We start from the raw sequence: 18,710 nt of genomic DNA, 5'->3' as shown, positions 1-18,710 counted from the left end.
ACTTCTGGGTCAGTCTTAAACGCATGCTTGGCTGAGAGCCACAAATAGCTCATATTTCTCACTATTCAAACGCATTTGTGAGACAAACATTGAGTACAAATGACTTTTCACGGTCTCAAAAAAAAAATCTCTGTATGTACCATGTGATCCTTTTTGCTTTATATGTCCCCTATCCCATCCCCCCAATCTCAGAGGTGCGTTAATATTTTGATGTTACTGCAGCAGTGCAGACAGAGGGAGGAGAGAAATAAAGAGAAGGGGTTGGGCAGTTAAAGTGAGAGGGAGGAGGGTTTGAGCACCTTCTTTTCATTGAACCGCAGGAGTAGAGAGGCAAGGATAACTGGAAAAGAAGCAATGCCACCTGACTGCAGAAATCCACCCCTATACATGAGGAAAGCAAAAATATAATTGGAAATATGGGCCCAATATATACAGAATATATCATAACAATTAAAAAAACTCATACAAGAAACTACAAGAGGACTTTAGTTCAATAGCAGTGATGTAATTTGTTCAATTTTGGTTTAAATTAAATGCTTACACCTATGTGCAATAATGTCACCAAAAATAGGAGTACTTGGTCAAGTTCAATACCATTAGATTGCACCATTAAGTCTTTGGGTTATTGTTTCTAGTTAACCTACTAAGTAGTAATTTGTTAAATGGACATTTCAGCATTTTCATATTTCAACATTTACACACCCTCAAGTTGTTTCAAACCTGTATTAGTTTTTTTCTTCTGTTTAACACAAAATAATTTATTTCGAAGAAAGTTGGTAACCAAACAGTTGCTGGTAGCCAATGACTTCCATAGTAAAAAAAAAAATACTATGAAAGTCAATCAGCCACTGTTTGGCTACCAACATTCTTCAAAATATCTTTTTGTTTTGGTAGTGAGTAAATTATGACAATTTTCATTTTGGGGTGAACTATCCCTTTAACATCTGTTTTAAATTGTCTATTTAAATGCCACTATTGGGATTGTTTGTATAATTTTTGTATTTATCTTTATTTTTCTGAGCATCTTGTTCTTCTATACAATATTCTGTTTTAAAAAGATTCACAGTTTTTACCCCTTTCAAAGTCAGTGTCATTACAACTGCGAATATTAGGTTATTATTCATAACTTTTCACGATTTAAAGTCATTTTTATTTATATTTGTTATCATATTGACATCTTCAAAAATGTACATGCAGCATTTAGTGTATCTGAGACATTAGAATGTTAGAACAACATAATCGACTACTGTAGGTCACTCCCATTTAAAACAAAAATTAAAAACATTTTTAAAAAAAAAACTAAAACCACATTTAAATTGTTCATGAACAACTGTATTCCATCAATGTCCAGCCATGTATTATTTAAAGTTACTGTTGACTGGAACAAACTTCAACATACCTGAGATTCTGCTTCCATTCATCACGGTCTGTCAAAGATCCACATTACTCAAGTTTACTCAAGTCTGCTTTCTTTAAAACCACTCTACATTCTTAAAACAATTTTACAGTGTTTCACTGGAAATGGTATATTATACCTAATGTACCAATGAGCGAGGAACTGGGAATGCATTTGATATTTAAGCTAAAACACAGATATGGATGATCAGTGTTTTGTTTTGTTTTAAACCTTTTCTTGCACTTTTCTTAAAACCGAAAAATTTGCGAATGCTTACGTATGATCGGAAATCATTTTATAGCCATTAAAAAAATAAAAACCCTCAAACCTATCTTTTAACAAAAGTTAAAAAAAAATTTTTTTTAAATGAACGTGCAATTCTTCTGTAACCAACTCCTTCACTTCTAAACTGTCATTTCAGTTGCAAGAGCCTTAATATCTTCAACTAATGATATTTTAGAATTGTATGTCCCTTATTACAGTATTTCAATACCTGATCCTAACAAATTACTTCATTCCAATATAACAACAGCAATTACATGCTGGTACCATGCCATCACTGTTAGCAGTGCTGACTGATATTAGATATCTAAATGAAAGCCGGACCAATTCCCTCCTTTTCTCTCTCTGTATGTTTTGAGTGTCTGTGCCAAGCTGCCATGCAAATGGTTATACTTTCAAATAGTTAACTTAAAGCAGCCAGCTAATACCAAAGGTGTATACATAACTAAAATTATCTTTCGCAAGTGCTCACAAAGCAGTTTGTACCTCTTTATATAGTACAGGCATGATGTACAGTATCCGTCCATAGACTTTATTCAAGGAGGGAAGGTTTTATAAAAAAAAAAATTTTTTAAAAGAGCTTTTGAGTTATTACTATTTACACTCTATATAGTCTGATCACATGTAATGGAAGAGAACTGCTAGATCTCTTGTTTTTTTGATTTCCTGTTGTAGACTTCCACTAGTAAAAGCCAAAGCCTTAATCTTAACTCCTTAAATATTTGTGCAAGGCAAGTGTAAACAAGGTCAGGCCTCATTACAGGTAGATAAATATCATATGAGCCCATGTTATTCAATATCGTCTCTGGTCTGGAGAGCTCACAGTGACTGCTTGTACCTACGTAAACAGTAGGTTTGCTGGTGAGCTGACTTCTCCATGCAGTCTTATTTAATCCTGGGCTCACTGTAGTGATGGACAGGTCGTCAGCACCATGGTTCTCTCTCTGATCGACCTCGGTGTAGGCTGTCACTCCTCTGCCATGCACTCTTCATCAGCTCCAGCGCTTCCCTACACCTCTTCTGCACTGATAGGTCTGAAACTGGCTTACGCGGTAGGCTTACCTGGACACACATGTAGAAATTTATACTGTAAATAAATAAATAATATTAATAAGAATGTTGATAAAACATTTCTTACGCTCACCAAGGTTGCATATATTGATCATAAATACAGTAATATTGCTAAATTACATTTTAAAATATATTAAAATACAAAATAGTAATTTATTCCTGTGATGGAAAAGCTGAATTTTAGCAGTAACTTAAATGCCACGTCATCTTTCAGAAATCATTCTAATATGCTGATTTGGTGCTTAAGAAACATTTCTTATTATTAGCAATGTTGATAGCTGGGCTACTTAAAATTTTGGAGATACATTTTTTTACAGGAATATTTGATTAATTCAGAAGATGGCAGATCCTGTTGGACACAGCCAACTCATCTCTAACTGTGTACGTTTTTTTTTTAATAAAGTGTATCCCCATGAGGTTGTTTAGTAAGCATGTCTTTCATGTTCTCTCCTCGGCTGGTTTCTGACTGTGATGAAGGTGGCCTTGGAAAAGGGCTGTAGGGAGCCTCTCAACCCCTCTGTTCTCACTGACACCACCATGGAGAAACTTACTCTTTCTAAGTTTGTATGTCAGTTCAAAAGAACAGAATTTCTCTGTAATAAAAATCTTTTGTAACATAAAAGATTTTACTGTTCGATTACAAATCCATTATGGGAATACAGTCCAACAAAAGCATCTTTCGCATATAAGAGTAGAGATGAAGTACAGCAAACATAAGGATGAAGGCCTCCTTTCTTAAATTTAAAACTACATATGCCATTCAGAAGTCATGATTTGCTGGCTATAAAAAGTGTTTTCTTCACCTGGTAAACAGCAGCCCAAGCTTTACTCAACTCTCCTAGTAGCCGATCTCGCTCCTCACATCCGCTAAAATACAAAACCCAGGGTGGGAGAAACTGAGCACGATCTTCTGCAAATTCCTTCAGACAGAAAGTGTGATTAGTGCATGTTTAAAAACAAAAAAAACAATCACCAAGTAAAGCTTCTGCATTTATTAAACTAATGTGATTCATAATAACAAGCACACATTTCCAGAAAAAAAAAACCAAGGAACACCCTAAATGTGAGGAGTTTATTTGTAGATGTGAAACTATAAACAGCAAACATCTGTTCACAGAGACATCTGACACACAACAATCTGAATTAACTCTTACAATGACACAGTATTCTTTATCCTCTTCTAGGCAAACAGCTGTGACATCGTTCAGATCAGCCCCTCCTAGAGAACGGAAAAAACTGGTCTGGCAATCTTGGTGACATGTGAGCAACTTCCTGTCTGTGAGTACAAGGCAACATGGAATACAGGGTGCAGGAGCTACTCCCTGTGGAATAATCTGAGAAACAAGAATAAAGAATAGTGGTCAACATCTGGGGAATCTGTGGAACATTCTGATTAATTCTGGACAGGCTATACTAAGAAAACAATATCTACAGCATCCACTATAGGCTGGAATACACTAGACAAATTTTGCTCAGATTTTTGCCCCACTTTACAGTCCAGAAGAGTCAATACTAGTCAGAGCCAGTCTGCAGATTTGAGTTGACAGAAAATCACGTAGTGTATGACGTGTACTCATAATGCCGTTTGTTACGGTTTTAAAAGTTGTTCAGAATTTAAATGCTGTATAGTGTATTTCATCCATAAAATGCAAATGTTGGCATGTCTGGAACTAATGAGGAACAACACATTGTCATGTGGCGACTCTAAAAGCATTTAAAATGCACACTCCCACATTTTGCGAACACGCCACCAGCTCGGAAAAATATAGTAGATTTGAATGGAAAATCTGAAATGGTGCATTTAGTCACACTACCCAAAAACTGTAGAGATCTTGTTTTGCAAGAACTAGCTGAAATGCATCCAGTAAAAAAAAAAAAGGTTAATGTGTGCATGATTGCAGCTTACCCCTTTAGAGACAGACTGGCAGAGCAGCTGCATCCAGTCGGCCATTTCCAGTTCGTTTTCTGCACTGAGCACTAATGGAGGATGTTCAGTCAGAATCACTTGAAAAGCATGAGGCTTCTCTAAGCTGTTTGAACGCCTACAGCCTCCACAGTGCCCTCCCCTATAACAAACACAATCACATGCAAATATACAGCAAATGTTTATAAGTGGGCATCTTTCATATTGAAAAGAACATTTATTTTACATTGCTAAGAGTGTAAACTATGAACTGGAACAACAGCTTACCCCATGGTCACAGACATCAAAGGTGTAATATCTGTTCTCTCTGCATACTGATACAGGATGCCGTTGCTGCCAAGTGAACAGTACATTTAGATTCAGGACACACGAACAGCTTGCTCAAACACTGTTGAATAGCTTAAAGCACCAAACCCTTTTATACCTGAGAACCAAGTAACAGCTTTTCCACACTTCCTTCCCCAAATAAGTGCTCCCGGCCCGGTACAACAGTGCCCCCTCTTTAGTGCTACTGGATTCTCTGGAGCCGAACGGAGATGTTGATGAAGCCACTGCTGCATCCATTGGGTCCTCCCAGTGAACCAGAGAATACAGGCAGATGCTCATCTCAGGTAACTACACAAACACAGTTAGCACAATGTCAATAACACAAGTCCTAGCATGTGCATTTAATTGACTACTCGATGCACCAAGTACTTTTGTAATGTCCATTTCAAAACAGGTTTATTGAACAGAAACGGAGGTCTTGAGATTTTTTTGAGACATTTTTTATAAAGTTTAGTGTGAGATGCCAAATTATTTTTCTCTTTGATATGATAAATTCATAATTTATGCATAAAAGGGTTAATATATTGTATAAGAATAATAATCCTGTAAGCACTGTGCCTACTTTAAAATCATATTATTAGTCCAAAATATTTGCTATAATTATTACAAAGCTGCTTGTTGTGAATTAGTTTATTAGTAAACAGAAAAAACTGGAAAAAAGAAAATACTTATTGAGGGCGATAAACATAAATATTCACAATTATTTAATTATACCTTTATAATTATTTTAATGTATTAACTATATAATTCATATTAATTGTATTAATAATAATCTATTAATTGTAATAATTTTAAGTCATCCTGCACCCCCCCTTGGAAGTTTGCTGAGGCCCCCTGGTTGAGAACCACTGGTCTAAACTGTATAATCAATGTAAATGTTTTAATTGTAAATGCATTTTAGAAAGAGTCCACATGAAGTACTAAGATTATCAAAGTGAGCCACTGTCTGCCCGACTCTTGTGAATTATTTAGGGTAATAGATCTCCCCCATTTACCTCACAGTGAGTCTCTTGGCATACAAACTTAGAAAGAGCAAGTTTCTCCATGGTGGCGTCAGTGAGAACAGAGGGGTAGAGAGGCTCTCTACAGCCCTTTTCCAAGGCTGCTTTCAGCACTGTCAGGAACCATCTGGGGAGAGAACATGAACAGATCCTCTTCAAAGACATGCATACTAATCAACTTCATGGGGATACCCTTTAATTTAAAAAAACTTACACAGTCAGAGATGAGTCAGCTGTGTCCAAAAGGAACTGCCGTCTTCTATTAGTGCACACTAGAGTGATAGTCTGCTGGTGAAGTCCCACCTAAAGCACAAACAAGGGCTTTAATCTCTCTGCAGCAAGTCAAACTGATCATTTAGGCTTCAGGTGGTTTACTCACAGAGATGTAGTCCAGCTCGTTATAAGATACCGCCTCCTCAACCTTATAAGGCTTCTCTGCTGCCCCTGAAAATCAATGGGACACAACAACAAATGCAAACAAGCGTTTTTGTAGACATATAACAATGTTCTGCTCTTCCAATAAAGGTTTGCTGACCTTTTCGCAAGAGGTAAATGTAGCAGTCCGTCAACAGCAGATACAGAGGCTGCAAATCTCCTTCCATGTGGCCTGTGCTCATCCTCACCATCTGAAATTACATGTAAAACTGCAAACCAATCAATAGGTAACACTGGTTTACAACAGGGGTTCCCAACCACATTCCCGGAGCCAGAGCCGTTATATGTACAGGATAACTGAAATGTTTAGGGCAAGGTTCCTCAAATCATGCCCTGGAGGGCCAATGCGCTGCAGAGTTTAGCTCCAACCCTGACCAAACTCCCCTACCTATGATTTTCTAATGATCCTGAAGACATTGGTTAGCATGCTCAGGTATGTTTGATTAGGGTTAGAGCTAAACTCTGCAGGGAAGTGAATCTCGCGGGCCAGATTTGAGGATCCCTGGTTTAGGGTGAGTACGATTTTTTATTTGTTTTTATTTTTACTTTTTTTTTTAGATAGGATGCATTAAATTCATGAAAAGTGACAGTAAAGACATTGACAACGTTACAAAAGGGCTCCATTTCAAATAAATGTGATAGTCTGCTGGTGAAGTCCCACCTAAAGCACAAACAAGGGCTTTAATCTCTCTGCAGCATGTCAAACTGATAATTTAGGCTTCAGGTTGTTTACGCACAGAGATGTAGTCCAGCTCGTTATAAGATACCGCCTCCTCAACCTTATAAGGCTTCTCTGCTGCCCCTGAAAATCAATGGGACACAACAACAAATGCAAACAAGCATTTTTGTAGACGTATAACAATGTTCTGCTCTTCCACTAAAGGTTTGCTGACCTTTTCGCAAGAGGTAAATGTAGCAGTCCGTCAACAGCAGATACAGAGGCTGCAAATCTCCTTCCATGTGGCCTGTGCTCATCCTCACCATCTGAAATTACATGTAAAACTGCAAACCAATCAATAGGTAACACTGGTTTACAACAGGGGTTCCCAACCACATTCCCGGAGCCAGAGCCGTTATATGTACAGGATAACTGAAATGTTTAGGGCAAGGTTCCTCAAATCATGCCCTGGAGGGCCAATGCGCTGCAGAGTTTAGCTCCAACCCTGACCAAACTCCCCTACCTATGATTTTCTAATGATCCTGAAGACATTGGTTAGCATGCTCAGGTATGTTTGATTAGGGTTAGAGCTAAACTCTGCAGGGAAGTGAATCTCGCGGGCCAGATTTGAGGATCCCTGGTTTAGGGTGAGTAAGATTTTTTATTTGTTTTTATTTTTACTTTTTTTTTTAGATAGGATGCATTAAATTCATGAAAAGTGACAGTAAAGACATTGACAACGTTACAAAAGGGCTCCATTTCAAATAAATAATTATTTGATCATCAATGAATCCTGAGAAAAAAAATCTTTCACGATTTCCATAAAAATATTAAGCAGCACAACTTTTTTCAACATTGATAAGAAATGCTTCTTGAGCACCAAATCAGCATATTAGAATGATTTCTGAAGGATCATGTGACACTGAAGACTGGAGTTATGGCTGCTGAAAATTCAGCTTTGCCATCACAGGAATAAATTACATTTAAAGATTTTATTAAAATAGACAATTATTTTATATTGTAATAATAAATTTTTCACAATATTAGTTTTTTTTACTGTATTTTTGATCAAATAAATGCATCCTTAGTGAGCACAAGACACTTAAATGTTTTTTTTAAATCTTGCAGACCCCTAACATAAAAAAAAATCAGTATGTGACCTCTTGATTTTCCCATCTGACTTGCATTAAAAATAGCTCAAAATAAGTATAGCATTTGTTTTGGAACAGTAGGCAGACTTTCAATGTTGTCAGGAATACATCAGGATCTGAACTACAAACGCGATGTGGTCACTTCTGATCACCTCTGAATGTGGTTTGAGTGATTGGGTAATAAAATGGTACGATAAATGGGTATGCTGCAGCATGGACACAATGTAAAACTGTAAATACAAAGTTATCCATTCAGTTGTGTTAAATCAAGCAGAGTTTCACCTTAAAGAGCTGTTCTTCATTCTCCCTGAAAACGTGAATCATGAGCAGCAGAAGGTGATTGTTATCCACCCTGTACAACAAACAAAAAAACAAATACCGTAACCTCTTAATAAATCACATATTGCGTCAATAGAGCCATTTCAAACCTAATTAGTCACTGATTACAATCAGTTTACAATCTCACTTAAACTCTGCAGCATGAGAGCTCTGTATTGTGTGGTCTTTATCTTCCTCCTGCTTTTCTTCTTCTTTACTCCGTTCCTCCTCAGCTGACGTCTCTATGGGGATGGAGGGATCCTGCCCTGCAGCTAAGGCACAAACAAGGGCTTTAATCTCTCTGCAGCATGTCAAACTGATAATTTAGGCTTCAGGTTGTTTACGCACAGAGATGTAGTCCAGCTCGTTATAAGATACCGCCTCCTCAACCTTATAAGGCTTCTCTGCTGCCCCTGAAAATCAATGGGACACAACAACAAATGCAAACAAGCGTTTTTGTAGACATATAACAATGTTCTGCTCTTCCAATAAAGGTTTGCTGACCTTTTCGCAAGAGGTAAATGTAGCAGTCCGTCAACAGCAGATACAGAGGCTGCAAATCTCCTTCCATGTGGCCTGTGCTCATCCTCACCATCTGAAATTACATGTAAAACTGCAAACCAATCAATAGGTAACACTGGTTTACAACAGGGGTTCCCAACCACATTCCCGGAGCCAGAGCCGTTATATGTACAGGATAACTGAAATGTTTAGGGCAAGGTTCCTCAAATCATGCCCTGGAGGGCCAATGCGCTGCAGAGTTTAGCTCCAACCCTGACCAAACTCCCCTACCTATGATTTTCTAATGATCCTGAAGACATTGGTTAGCATGCTCAGGTATGTTTGATTAGGGTTAGAGCTAAACTCTGCAGGGAAGTGAATCTCGCGGGCCAGATTTGAGGATCCCTGGTTTAGGGTGAGTAAGATTTTTTATTTGTTTTTATTTTTACTTTTTTTTTTAGATAGGATGCATTAAATTCATGAAAAGTGACAGTAAAGACATTGACAACGTTACAAAAGGGCTCCATTTCAAATAAATAATTATTTGATCATCAATGAATCCTGAGAAAAAAAATCTTTCACGATTTCCATAAAAATATTAAGCAGCACAACTTTTTTCAACATTGATAAGAAATGCTTCTTGAGCACCAAATCAGCATATTAGAATGATTTCTGAAGGATCATGTGACACTGAAGACTGGAGTTATGGCTGCTGAAAATTCAGCTTTGCCATCACAGGAATAAATTACATTTAAAGATTTTATTAAAATAGACAATTATTTTATATTGTAATAATAAATTTTTCACAATATTAGTTTTTTTTACTGTATTTTTGATCAAATAAATGCATCCTTAGTGAGCACAAGACACTTTAAAAAAAATTTTTTTTTAATCTTGCAGACCCCTAACATAAAAAAAAATCAGTATGTGACCTCTTGATTTTCCCATCTGACTTGCATTAAAAATAGCTCAAAATAAGTATAGCATTTGTTTTGGAACAGTAGGCAGACTTTCAATGTTGTCAGGAATACATCAGGATCTGAACTACAAACGCGATGTGGTCACTTCTGATCACCTCTGAATGTGGTTTGAGTGATTGGGTAATAAAATGGTACGATAAATGGGTATGCTGCAGCATGGACACAATGTAAAACTGTAAATACAAAGTTATCCATTCAGTTGTGTTAAATCAAGCAGAGTTTCACCTTAAAGAGCTGTTCTTCATTCTCCCTGAAAACGTGAATCATGAGCAGCAGAAGGTGATTGTTATCCACCCTGTACAACAAACAAAAAAACAAATACCGTAACCTCTTAATAAATCACATATTGCGTCAATAGAGCCATTTCAAACCTAATTAGTCACTGATTACAATCAGTTTACAATCTCACTTAAACTCTGCAGCATGAGAGCTCTGTATTGTGTGGTCTTTATCTTCCTCCTGCTTTTCTTCTTCTTTACTCCGTTCCTCCTCAGCTGACGTCTCTATGGGGATGGAGGGATCCTGCCCTGCAGCTGGTGTTTCTGCTTTTCCCTCATCTTCATCGCTAACAGGAACATCCTGCGACTCGCCATTCCCTGCAGAGTCATTGTGCCCACCACACGAGGCAGCAAGGTCTGGACTCTGGGAGGTAAAGCAGTAGAAGTTCGCAGGTGAAAGGGGGGCCTGCAGGAAGCTACGGCTTGGGTCTGGAGGTTTACCACCCGAGTCCTCTCGAAAGGGCCGCTGATGGGGGAGTCCATCGTGACTAGCGCGAGTTCCATCCTCTTCCTCCTCACCTTCACTTCGCTGCCAGCTTTCCCCATCCAAAGAACCGTTCAGTCTGTCCATGATGTCACGGAGGGGTTCGCCCACACTGTCCATAGAAGTGTCCGTCATTTCAGGGAGCCTCAGCCCTGCCTCTGGGTCTTCATCTTCTCCTTTTTGTCTCCCATTCCTCACAGACTCTGAGCCAGGACCAATTGGCCCCTCCATAGGACCCCGACAGTCCATATTAATATGGTCTACTACAATGTCTCTCTCAACTACAATCTGAAGGCATTCCTCAGTGTCAACTGTGTCTGGAGAGGTGACATTCTGCTCGCTGCTCACAGAGTCTGTCAACCCTCTTCCCCTTCGTTTCTTACCAGGTCTTCTGCGCCTTGCCATTCTGTAGCACAACAAAGGAAAACCAAACAGAAAAAAAAAATGTATATACCCAATGTTAAAACTATGCAGCATTATGTCATTGCGAAATAATAAACAAGAACATTATATTTAAGTGGAGCTGGAAGGTCAAGTGGGTCATAGAGGGACTAGAGGGACCAAATAGTATTGCATAAGTCTTTTTCCATTGATGGCCATTCAAAAGTATCCGTTTCATTCTGATTAAATACATTTTTTTCAAGCAACATACAAAATTGTAAATATATTTTATTAAATGTTTTGTAATGTAAAGATGTTTTGCCATTGACTGTTTGTTTTGGAGGGCTCTTAAACCATAAACTAGACTTCCTCCAGGATGTGCTACCCATGAAACTGCCATAAAGATAAAAGGGAATGCTAGCAGATGGCTTTTTCCAAGTATTACAGATTTTATTAGTTTAGATAAGCTCACACCACTGGTTGAGCTACAAACTGACATCTCAAACTGCTTCTTGTTTTTTTTTTTTTTTTTAAATGCCAGCATTTAGTCTTTGAGAAGTTGACCTATAAACTGAAAGAGAAGTATTGTAACACACACACACACACACACACACACACACACACACACACACAAATTATACACTTCACCATTTCAACTAATAATGTGTGACTGATATGCTACTACAATCCTAGACCATTAGATCGAATGCTCAAGACACACCTAATGACTTCCAGCTCAGTGTTGGTGATCTCAGCATCTTCTCCTGTTTTGGAAGCATGACGGCTAGGCATGTGCACTGGGGTGACGTCAGCTGAAGTGTTAGTGTCCGAGTCCTCAATGAAGGGATTGTGCCGAAACGTAGGGCTTTGTGACAGAGATGTGGTCCTGATGGTGCCTGCAGCGGGCCTCAATACAACGCAGTCACTGACAACAGTCTGAGGGTCCGATCCTAAAGAGGAGCGGGGCCCACTGACTGGATCTGTCAAGTCTCCCTCTGTCAGAAAACGAGAGCAAGAAGGGAAAACACCAGAGACATGCAGGTATTAGGAGCTCATTGTAGGAGTATTAGGCTGATACTGAATCATGACAAATGATTCAGAGACATACAACACACATAAGCCGTTTTGCAACACAAACTTAGCCTTCTAGCTACTTCCATCTCATTCTTTTATGTATCTGAAATTCTGACAAATCACAAACAGGGCAATCTATTTATTTTTTATTTCCTTATTCATTAATGAAGTTCAAAACAACAGCATTTATTTAAATTAGAACATTTTGTAACATTATGAATACCTTTATTGTCACTATTAATCAATTTAATAAATTTTTGCTGAATAAAATTCTCTTTTAAACAAATCTTAGTGAGCCCAAACCTTTAAGCAGTATAGTGACAATACTGTAGTATTGATGACAGAAGCATATGCTCTTGCAATGGTTCTGACCGTTTTTTAGAAAGAAAATGAAACATAATAATTGCTTCATTAAATACTGTAAGTGTTGTATCTGAATTAAATAACATTAATCTCAAAAGTTAAACCATTACTTTTGTCAAACCTACAAAGAATAATTTAATATCATACAAGCAAAAAAAAAAAAGTCTATATTTAAAAGACTCCAATTTGATTATTATGGTCAGCATTTCATAATCAATAAATTAAAGGGGTCGTATGCTGTTGCTAAAAAGAACATTATTTTGTGTATTTGGTGTAATGAAATGTGTTTATGCGGTTTAAGGTTCAAAAAACACATTATTTTCCACATATTGTACATTATTGTTTCTCCTCTATGCCCCGCCTTTCTGAAACGCGTCTATTTTTACAAAGCTCGTCGGTCTGAAAAGCGAGGTGTGCTCTTATTGGCCAGCTATCCAGTGCATTGTGCTTGGCCAAATACCTCAAGCATGTGATGGAAATGTTACACCCCTTACCATGCTGTGATGCCCTGTCCGGCCGGAGCGACGAGACAAAAACATTAAAACCCATTATAAACTAGGCATTTGTTGCATCCAGTGGGGACATAATTACGGATTATAATGACTTATACGGTCTTTTTACGCGTTGCATCGCGCTGCGTAAAAATAAAACCATGTCTGCATTTGTGATTGGAGAAATGACAAACAACAAGCGCTACTCTACACTGCTCAACTCACGTTTGATTCGTCAGTGGCAAATCCTTTAAATATGAAAACGTACTTACAGGCTGCGAGTCAGCATTATTTGTCAGAACACCAGCATTGTAGTCTACTTTACCAGGATCAGGAAACAGTCCTTGTCCTCCATAAAATGTGCTGCACACGTCTGAATATTTGGGTTGAAGTGTTCTGGAACAGTGTTGTAAATACAACTTAACCACTGATTTCTAGTCGTGTCCTATTTTGGAAGGCCAAACTAAGTAGTTTCGCTTTCACAACGAAACACACAGCGTCACACACGTCCGCCTAGAGTGAGCGGCGGCCGGCGGGATTGAGAACAGCGCGGCCGGCGGATTCGACGAAGGATGACTCCGCATTGTCCACGGTGAAAGCCGATCCACAGCGCGAACTTGATGTATTTCCTCAGCGACCAGCACGGATATCGTCCTCTTTTTGAAAGGCCAAACAAAGTAGTTTCGCTTTCACAACAAAACACACAGCGTCTTCACGACATGGCGGCAGCAACAATACTACAGCGTGTTAGAACGAGTCGTTTTAGGTAGGTGTGGCTGACTCTTAACTTTTATAAAGAATATCTCTTTGGATTTGAGACTTTAGTCTTTGCAACTTTACAGATCTCCTTTATGCACCAAGATCTTGTAACACTCCAAAGAGAAAGGAAAAATTTTAAATCACATCATATGACCCCTTTAAGAATATTTGCCACAGAATGTAAAGCTTTGGAAGCAGCTAACATGCAAACCAGCTGCCACACACTGCCACAGGTGCAATAGCAGGAAACACAATCTGACAACAAACAGCATGTTCCAGCAGCATCAGGCACGGTGTATGTTTTAGTATCATCCCATCAGCAGAGGGTTTGGTTCTGTTTAGTCTAATACAGGCCATGGCCACCAGTAACCCATCTATGAAATCATCAAAAGCACACTGCCTATAACAGCTTCTGTGCATTAAACAAACATGCACAGAGTGAAATGACCACGCAATGCTGGTTAGTAGGTTAAATTGTACCAATGGATTGGTTGGGGTTGCGAATGTTAGATTGGGGAGGGGGGAAATAACCATGTCCCACCTTCCCAGTCTGCACTTGGCAATGACTGCAACACAGGGAAGATGTCACCAAAATCATAATCTAAAAAAGGAGAAATAAGATTCATCAATAGGCAGGAAAGAAGGATGAGGGGAATGAAAGAAGAACAGAAACTGAAAGAGATATAAAGTGAAAGTGAAACTTGGCATATGAGGAACTAAAAGAGACACTGGGACATAATGAGCTGTGAAATGTGTCACTGAATGAAATGAAAAGCATTAATGTGTGATCATGAAGGGTCATTATCTTTTAGATAAACAATATTTAACAAAGATTACCATCATCTTGGTACAGAATAATCAATTATATTTAAATATGCTAACATGTAAAAGAAAGAATAAAAGTGAAAAATAATATCCAAAAGTGTGAAAATAAGACAGAAGTTGGAATAGTAACAGACAGAGAGGTAGAGAAAAAAAAATGGTGAATTGAAGCCAAGCAGCTCACCTTCACTGGATGGGGCAATAGCACTGTCGTCCCACTCAAGGTTAGTGGAGGTAAGGGATGTGAAAGAGTGCAGAGACAGGCTATCAGAGCTTGGCAACCTCTCCTCAAAATCCAACAGATTATGGGGTTTGTAGTATTCTGGCATGTAAGGAGCAACATCCAGATATGGCACGTCCTGTCACCAATTAAAAAATTAAGTATTAGGCACTAGGCAGTGGAAATATTGAAATCTTCAGTCATGGAAGATATAGAACAGTACAAAATGTAGTAATGTAAAAGCAGAATTTTGATATTATAAGTGAGTAGTTGATATAAATATGTTTGGTAAGTGTATATGGCATTCGATACTCCATCTAAAACTATTTTAAATAGTTTTGCTTGTTATTTTATAATTATTATTCAAACATAGTTTGCAACTTTACAGATCTCCTTTATGCACCAAGATCTTGTAACACTCCAAAGAGAAAGGAAAAATTTTAAATCACATCATATGACCCCTTTAAGAATATTTGCCACAGAATGTAAAGCTTTGGAAGCAGCTAACATGCAAACCAGCTGCCACACACTGCCACAGGTGCAATAGCAGGAAACACAATCTGACAACAAACAGCATGTTCCAGCACTAATATGCTGATTTGCTGCACAATAAACAATTCGTATTATCAATATTGAAAACAGTTGTGCTGCTTAATATTTTTGCTGAAACTGTGAAACTATTTTTCAGGATTCTTTGATAAATGGAAAGTTCAAAAAGAACAGCACTTTTGAAATATACATTTTTGTAACATTACAAATCTTACCATCTCCAAACTTTTGAATGGTTCTGTACTTTTCAACAATTATAAAGCACATCAACAAGTCATCATAGGTGGTAAAGGTTTGATCTTACTTCGGCCAAGATTGGTAGCTATGTGCTGGAGCTCATCTATCTGTTGGACAGCCTCTCGTCGTGTGAAGTGTAATACGAGTACCCAATAACCCGATGAGATGTCCTGCAGCCTTCGAGATGTAGAGAAAAGAGAAGTTCGGTGAGCCTACAAATGTCTACTTAAAAAGAGTTTTGGTTTTGAAAGGTTCTGGTGCAATTCGGCTAACCCATAAAGCAGAGCATGATCCAGGTGTTCACACAACCGCTGAAGAACCCGGTCGTGATTCCTGATGGCTGGCGTCTCATCCTCACAGGCGGCAAAGTAACTCTGCAACTGCGGATTAAATGTTAAAAAATATTAAAAAAAAAAAAACAAATCACTTGAATGTGAAAGAAAAAATGTCTGGTAAATTTCTGACATGCACACAGCCACGACATTCCAAGCAATCCTTTTCATTCTAGATGAACAACCTCTGATGAGAAATGCATTTTCAGAATTCACAGTTCTGTGATTCACTGATGAAAGCAGAGCTTCTTGGTGTATAAGTCCATCATAAAACCATGAGAACGTACTAATGCCAAGCACCTGAAAGGCTAAAATCTGAATGATTAAGTCAAACGATTTCAGGGTGTGCAAGCTGCTAATATTCAGAATAACACAGCAGCAAAAGACATACCAAGAAAGAAAGAAAGAAAGAACAAACATTCTAACGTTGCAAACAGCAAAGATTCAGTAAGTTACTGCAGAACAAAAATAGCATACTAAGACAGGATGTCCTGGGATGGCCCCATAAAATAAGTAGCAAGCTCTGTTTGCTCTATTAATAGGATCTCATTTGATAACAGGACTTGTTTACGGGTGCATCATGTCACTGTTTGACGTGTCCATGATGCAGTAAACGGTGTTTACTTGACTCATGCCTAAAATTACTTTTTCTTTTTTATATTATTTTACTGATAAACCGGTATTAATACGCTATAAGTGCACAATATAACCTAGAATAACTCAATATAGTGCACTGACAGCTCTCTGTCTAACCTGGTATTTATTAAATCTTGACTTATAAGGAAACACTGGATGTTATTTCTTAAGATGTCAAGGCGTTTGTCTTCAAAGCACAGCAGGAGGGGGGGGAGGCCCAGCTGTTTTGATATCGTAAACCGCAAAAACCTCAAACTATCCTTGGAATTATAAACTAGGGGGACAACTATTTTGATAGCGTAAACCACGAAAACCTCAAACTATCCTTCAAATTATGAACTAGAGAAGGTCTGTATTTATCCTCGCTGCATGTATAGAGGATTCTTACCTTCTTGACGGAGAGAGAGATGTTTTCGAGGATCCTGTCTTTGACTTTGAGTTGATCCATGTCTGGCTGCTCTCCCCGCGGACGTCAGCTGACGCGCGCTGTCGACTCGCGCTTGTGTTCACAGGCCACGAGCTGCTCAGTGATGACGTCAATTTGTAGGCCAACCCGCCACGGGTTTCTGCCATAAGCTCTGTGGTTAACATTACTCGAGGAGACTTTCAAGTTTTGTTCTACAACGTAAATTACACACAATCACACATCAAACATTATTTAAAAAAAAAAAAAAAAAAAAAAGTTGCTAGCAAGTCTAAGGACTACAACTGGTTGTCGGTTTAATTCTACGTCATTCGTCGAGCGCGTATTCTCACGTCTGTTTTGAACGAATCGAATGAAAAAAAATCAGTCTTCAAAGTTACTTATTGCGTTGATTAAAAAAATATATAAATATATATATATATATGAAATGACTATTTGAAATTAAATCTACATTTAACAGTTAGCCTCCAATAAATCTGTCTGTCCTAGACCTTTATCCAAGGCAGGACTATCTAGATTTTTGTTTTTCAGTCCTTGTCTGTAATAAAGCATGCACATAACAAAAAACTGAAGAAAATTGCTCTTGCAAATAACACGTGAAGGTGAACTTGAGGTACTAAATGTACACTGTATACAGTAGGAAAAAGGGTGCAAATGATGTACACTTCTGTTCAAAATGTTGGGGTCAGTAAGATAAAAGTAAAATATATATAAATAAATATATAATGTGTGACCCTGGTCCACAAAACCAGTCTTAAGTGTCAATTTTTCAAAATTGAAATTTATACATTATCTGAAAGCTGAATAAATAAACTTTCCATTGATATATGGTTTGTTAGGATAGGGCAATATTTGGCCGAGATACAACTATTTGAAAATCTGGAATCTAAGGGTGCAAAAAAATCTAAATATTGAGAAAATCGACTTTAAAGTTATCCAAATTAAGTTCTTAGCAATGCATAATACTAATCAAAAATTAAGTTTTGATATATTTACGGTAGGAAATTTACAAAATATCTTCATGGAATGTGCTCTTTACTTAATATCCTAATGATTTTTGGCATAAAATAAAAATCTATAATTTTGACCCATACAATGTATTTTTGGCTATTGCTACAAATATACCCCAGCGACTTAAGACTGGTTTTGTGGTCCAGGGTCACATATACAAATATATATATATATATACACATGTTACTGACCCAAAACGTTTGAACTGTAGTTTATATCAAAGTAATGTTTAAAATAATAATGCACTTCTCTGTGTGTGTGTTATATATGCACACATAGTAAAGTGTTGGCTCTATTGTCACACAGTCATACTATTTCTATCCCATGTATTCAGTAACTCAAAATGCACAAATAAAAAAATTATAAACTTTCCCATGTAGTTTACATTTGAGAGATGAGGTTCTCAATTGCATATAAACTATTCATAACTGCTAAGCCCATCATGAAATCTGATGCAATTGAAAAACAGAGGACAAAAGATTTAGTGTTGGAATGTTACAACTTTACTATCTTCAGGTGTATTAACCACATTGTGAGCATCCATTCATCTTTTTACAAATGGTCATTTTCAAAACAAGCTTTTCATTGCAAGAGCAAAAGCATCA

The 18,710-nt window shown here is 37.7% G+C and overlaps 1 protein-coding gene across 1 annotated transcript; it reads right to left on the bottom strand.

Annotated features, from left to right (window-relative positions):
• Positions 1-1,611: 1,611 nt before the first annotated feature.
• LOC107593942 (pleckstrin homology domain-containing family M member 2-like) lies at positions 1,612-17,179 on the bottom strand. Its single transcript, XM_016283844.1, has 23 exons — positions 17,059-17,179; positions 15,976-16,082; positions 15,770-15,879; positions 15,692-15,708; positions 14,881-15,055; positions 14,416-14,475; positions 11,909-12,182; positions 10,454-11,212; positions 10,270-10,339; positions 9,068-9,158; positions 8,908-8,976; positions 8,712-8,829; positions 8,528-8,597; positions 7,330-7,420; positions 7,174-7,238; positions 6,216-6,304; positions 5,996-6,128; positions 5,098-5,288; positions 4,941-5,006; positions 4,656-4,815; positions 3,904-4,083; positions 3,553-3,669; positions 1,612-2,740 (listed from the first exon to the last, which is right to left on the bottom strand). Exons 1-23 carry the CDS (start codon positions 17,116-17,118, stop codon positions 2,603-2,605), a joined length of 3,210 nt encoding a protein of 1,069 aa, XP_016139330.1. The 5' UTR covers positions 17,119-17,179; the 3' UTR covers positions 1,612-2,602.
• Between the last annotated feature and the right edge of the window lie 1,531 nt (positions 17,180-18,710).

Source organism: Sinocyclocheilus grahami, unplaced genomic scaffold, assembly GCF_001515645.1.
Source record: "Sinocyclocheilus grahami isolate Dianchi unplaced genomic scaffold, SAMN03320097.WGS_v1.1 scaffold177.1, whole genome shotgun sequence".
NCBI lineage: Eukaryota > Metazoa > Chordata > Actinopteri > Cypriniformes > Cyprinidae > Sinocyclocheilus > Sinocyclocheilus grahami.
This window is presented reverse-complemented; position numbering and strand designations above follow the sequence as displayed.

Bases quoted from the DNA above. Each gene is read 5' to 3' on its own strand.
- LOC107593942 (XM_016283844.1), bottom strand. From the start codon at position 17,118: ATGGATCAACTCAAAGTCAAAGACAGGATCCTCGAAAACATCTCTCTC. The intron at 8,830-8,907 runs GTAAACAACCTG...CCTTAGCTGCAG, and splicing joins GCTGGACTACATCTCTGTGC to GGCAGGATCCCTCCATCCCC. The intron at 6,305-7,173 runs GTGCGTAAACAA...TTTGTGCTTTAG, and splicing joins ACGAGCTGGACTACATCTCT to GTGGGACTTCACCAGCAGAC.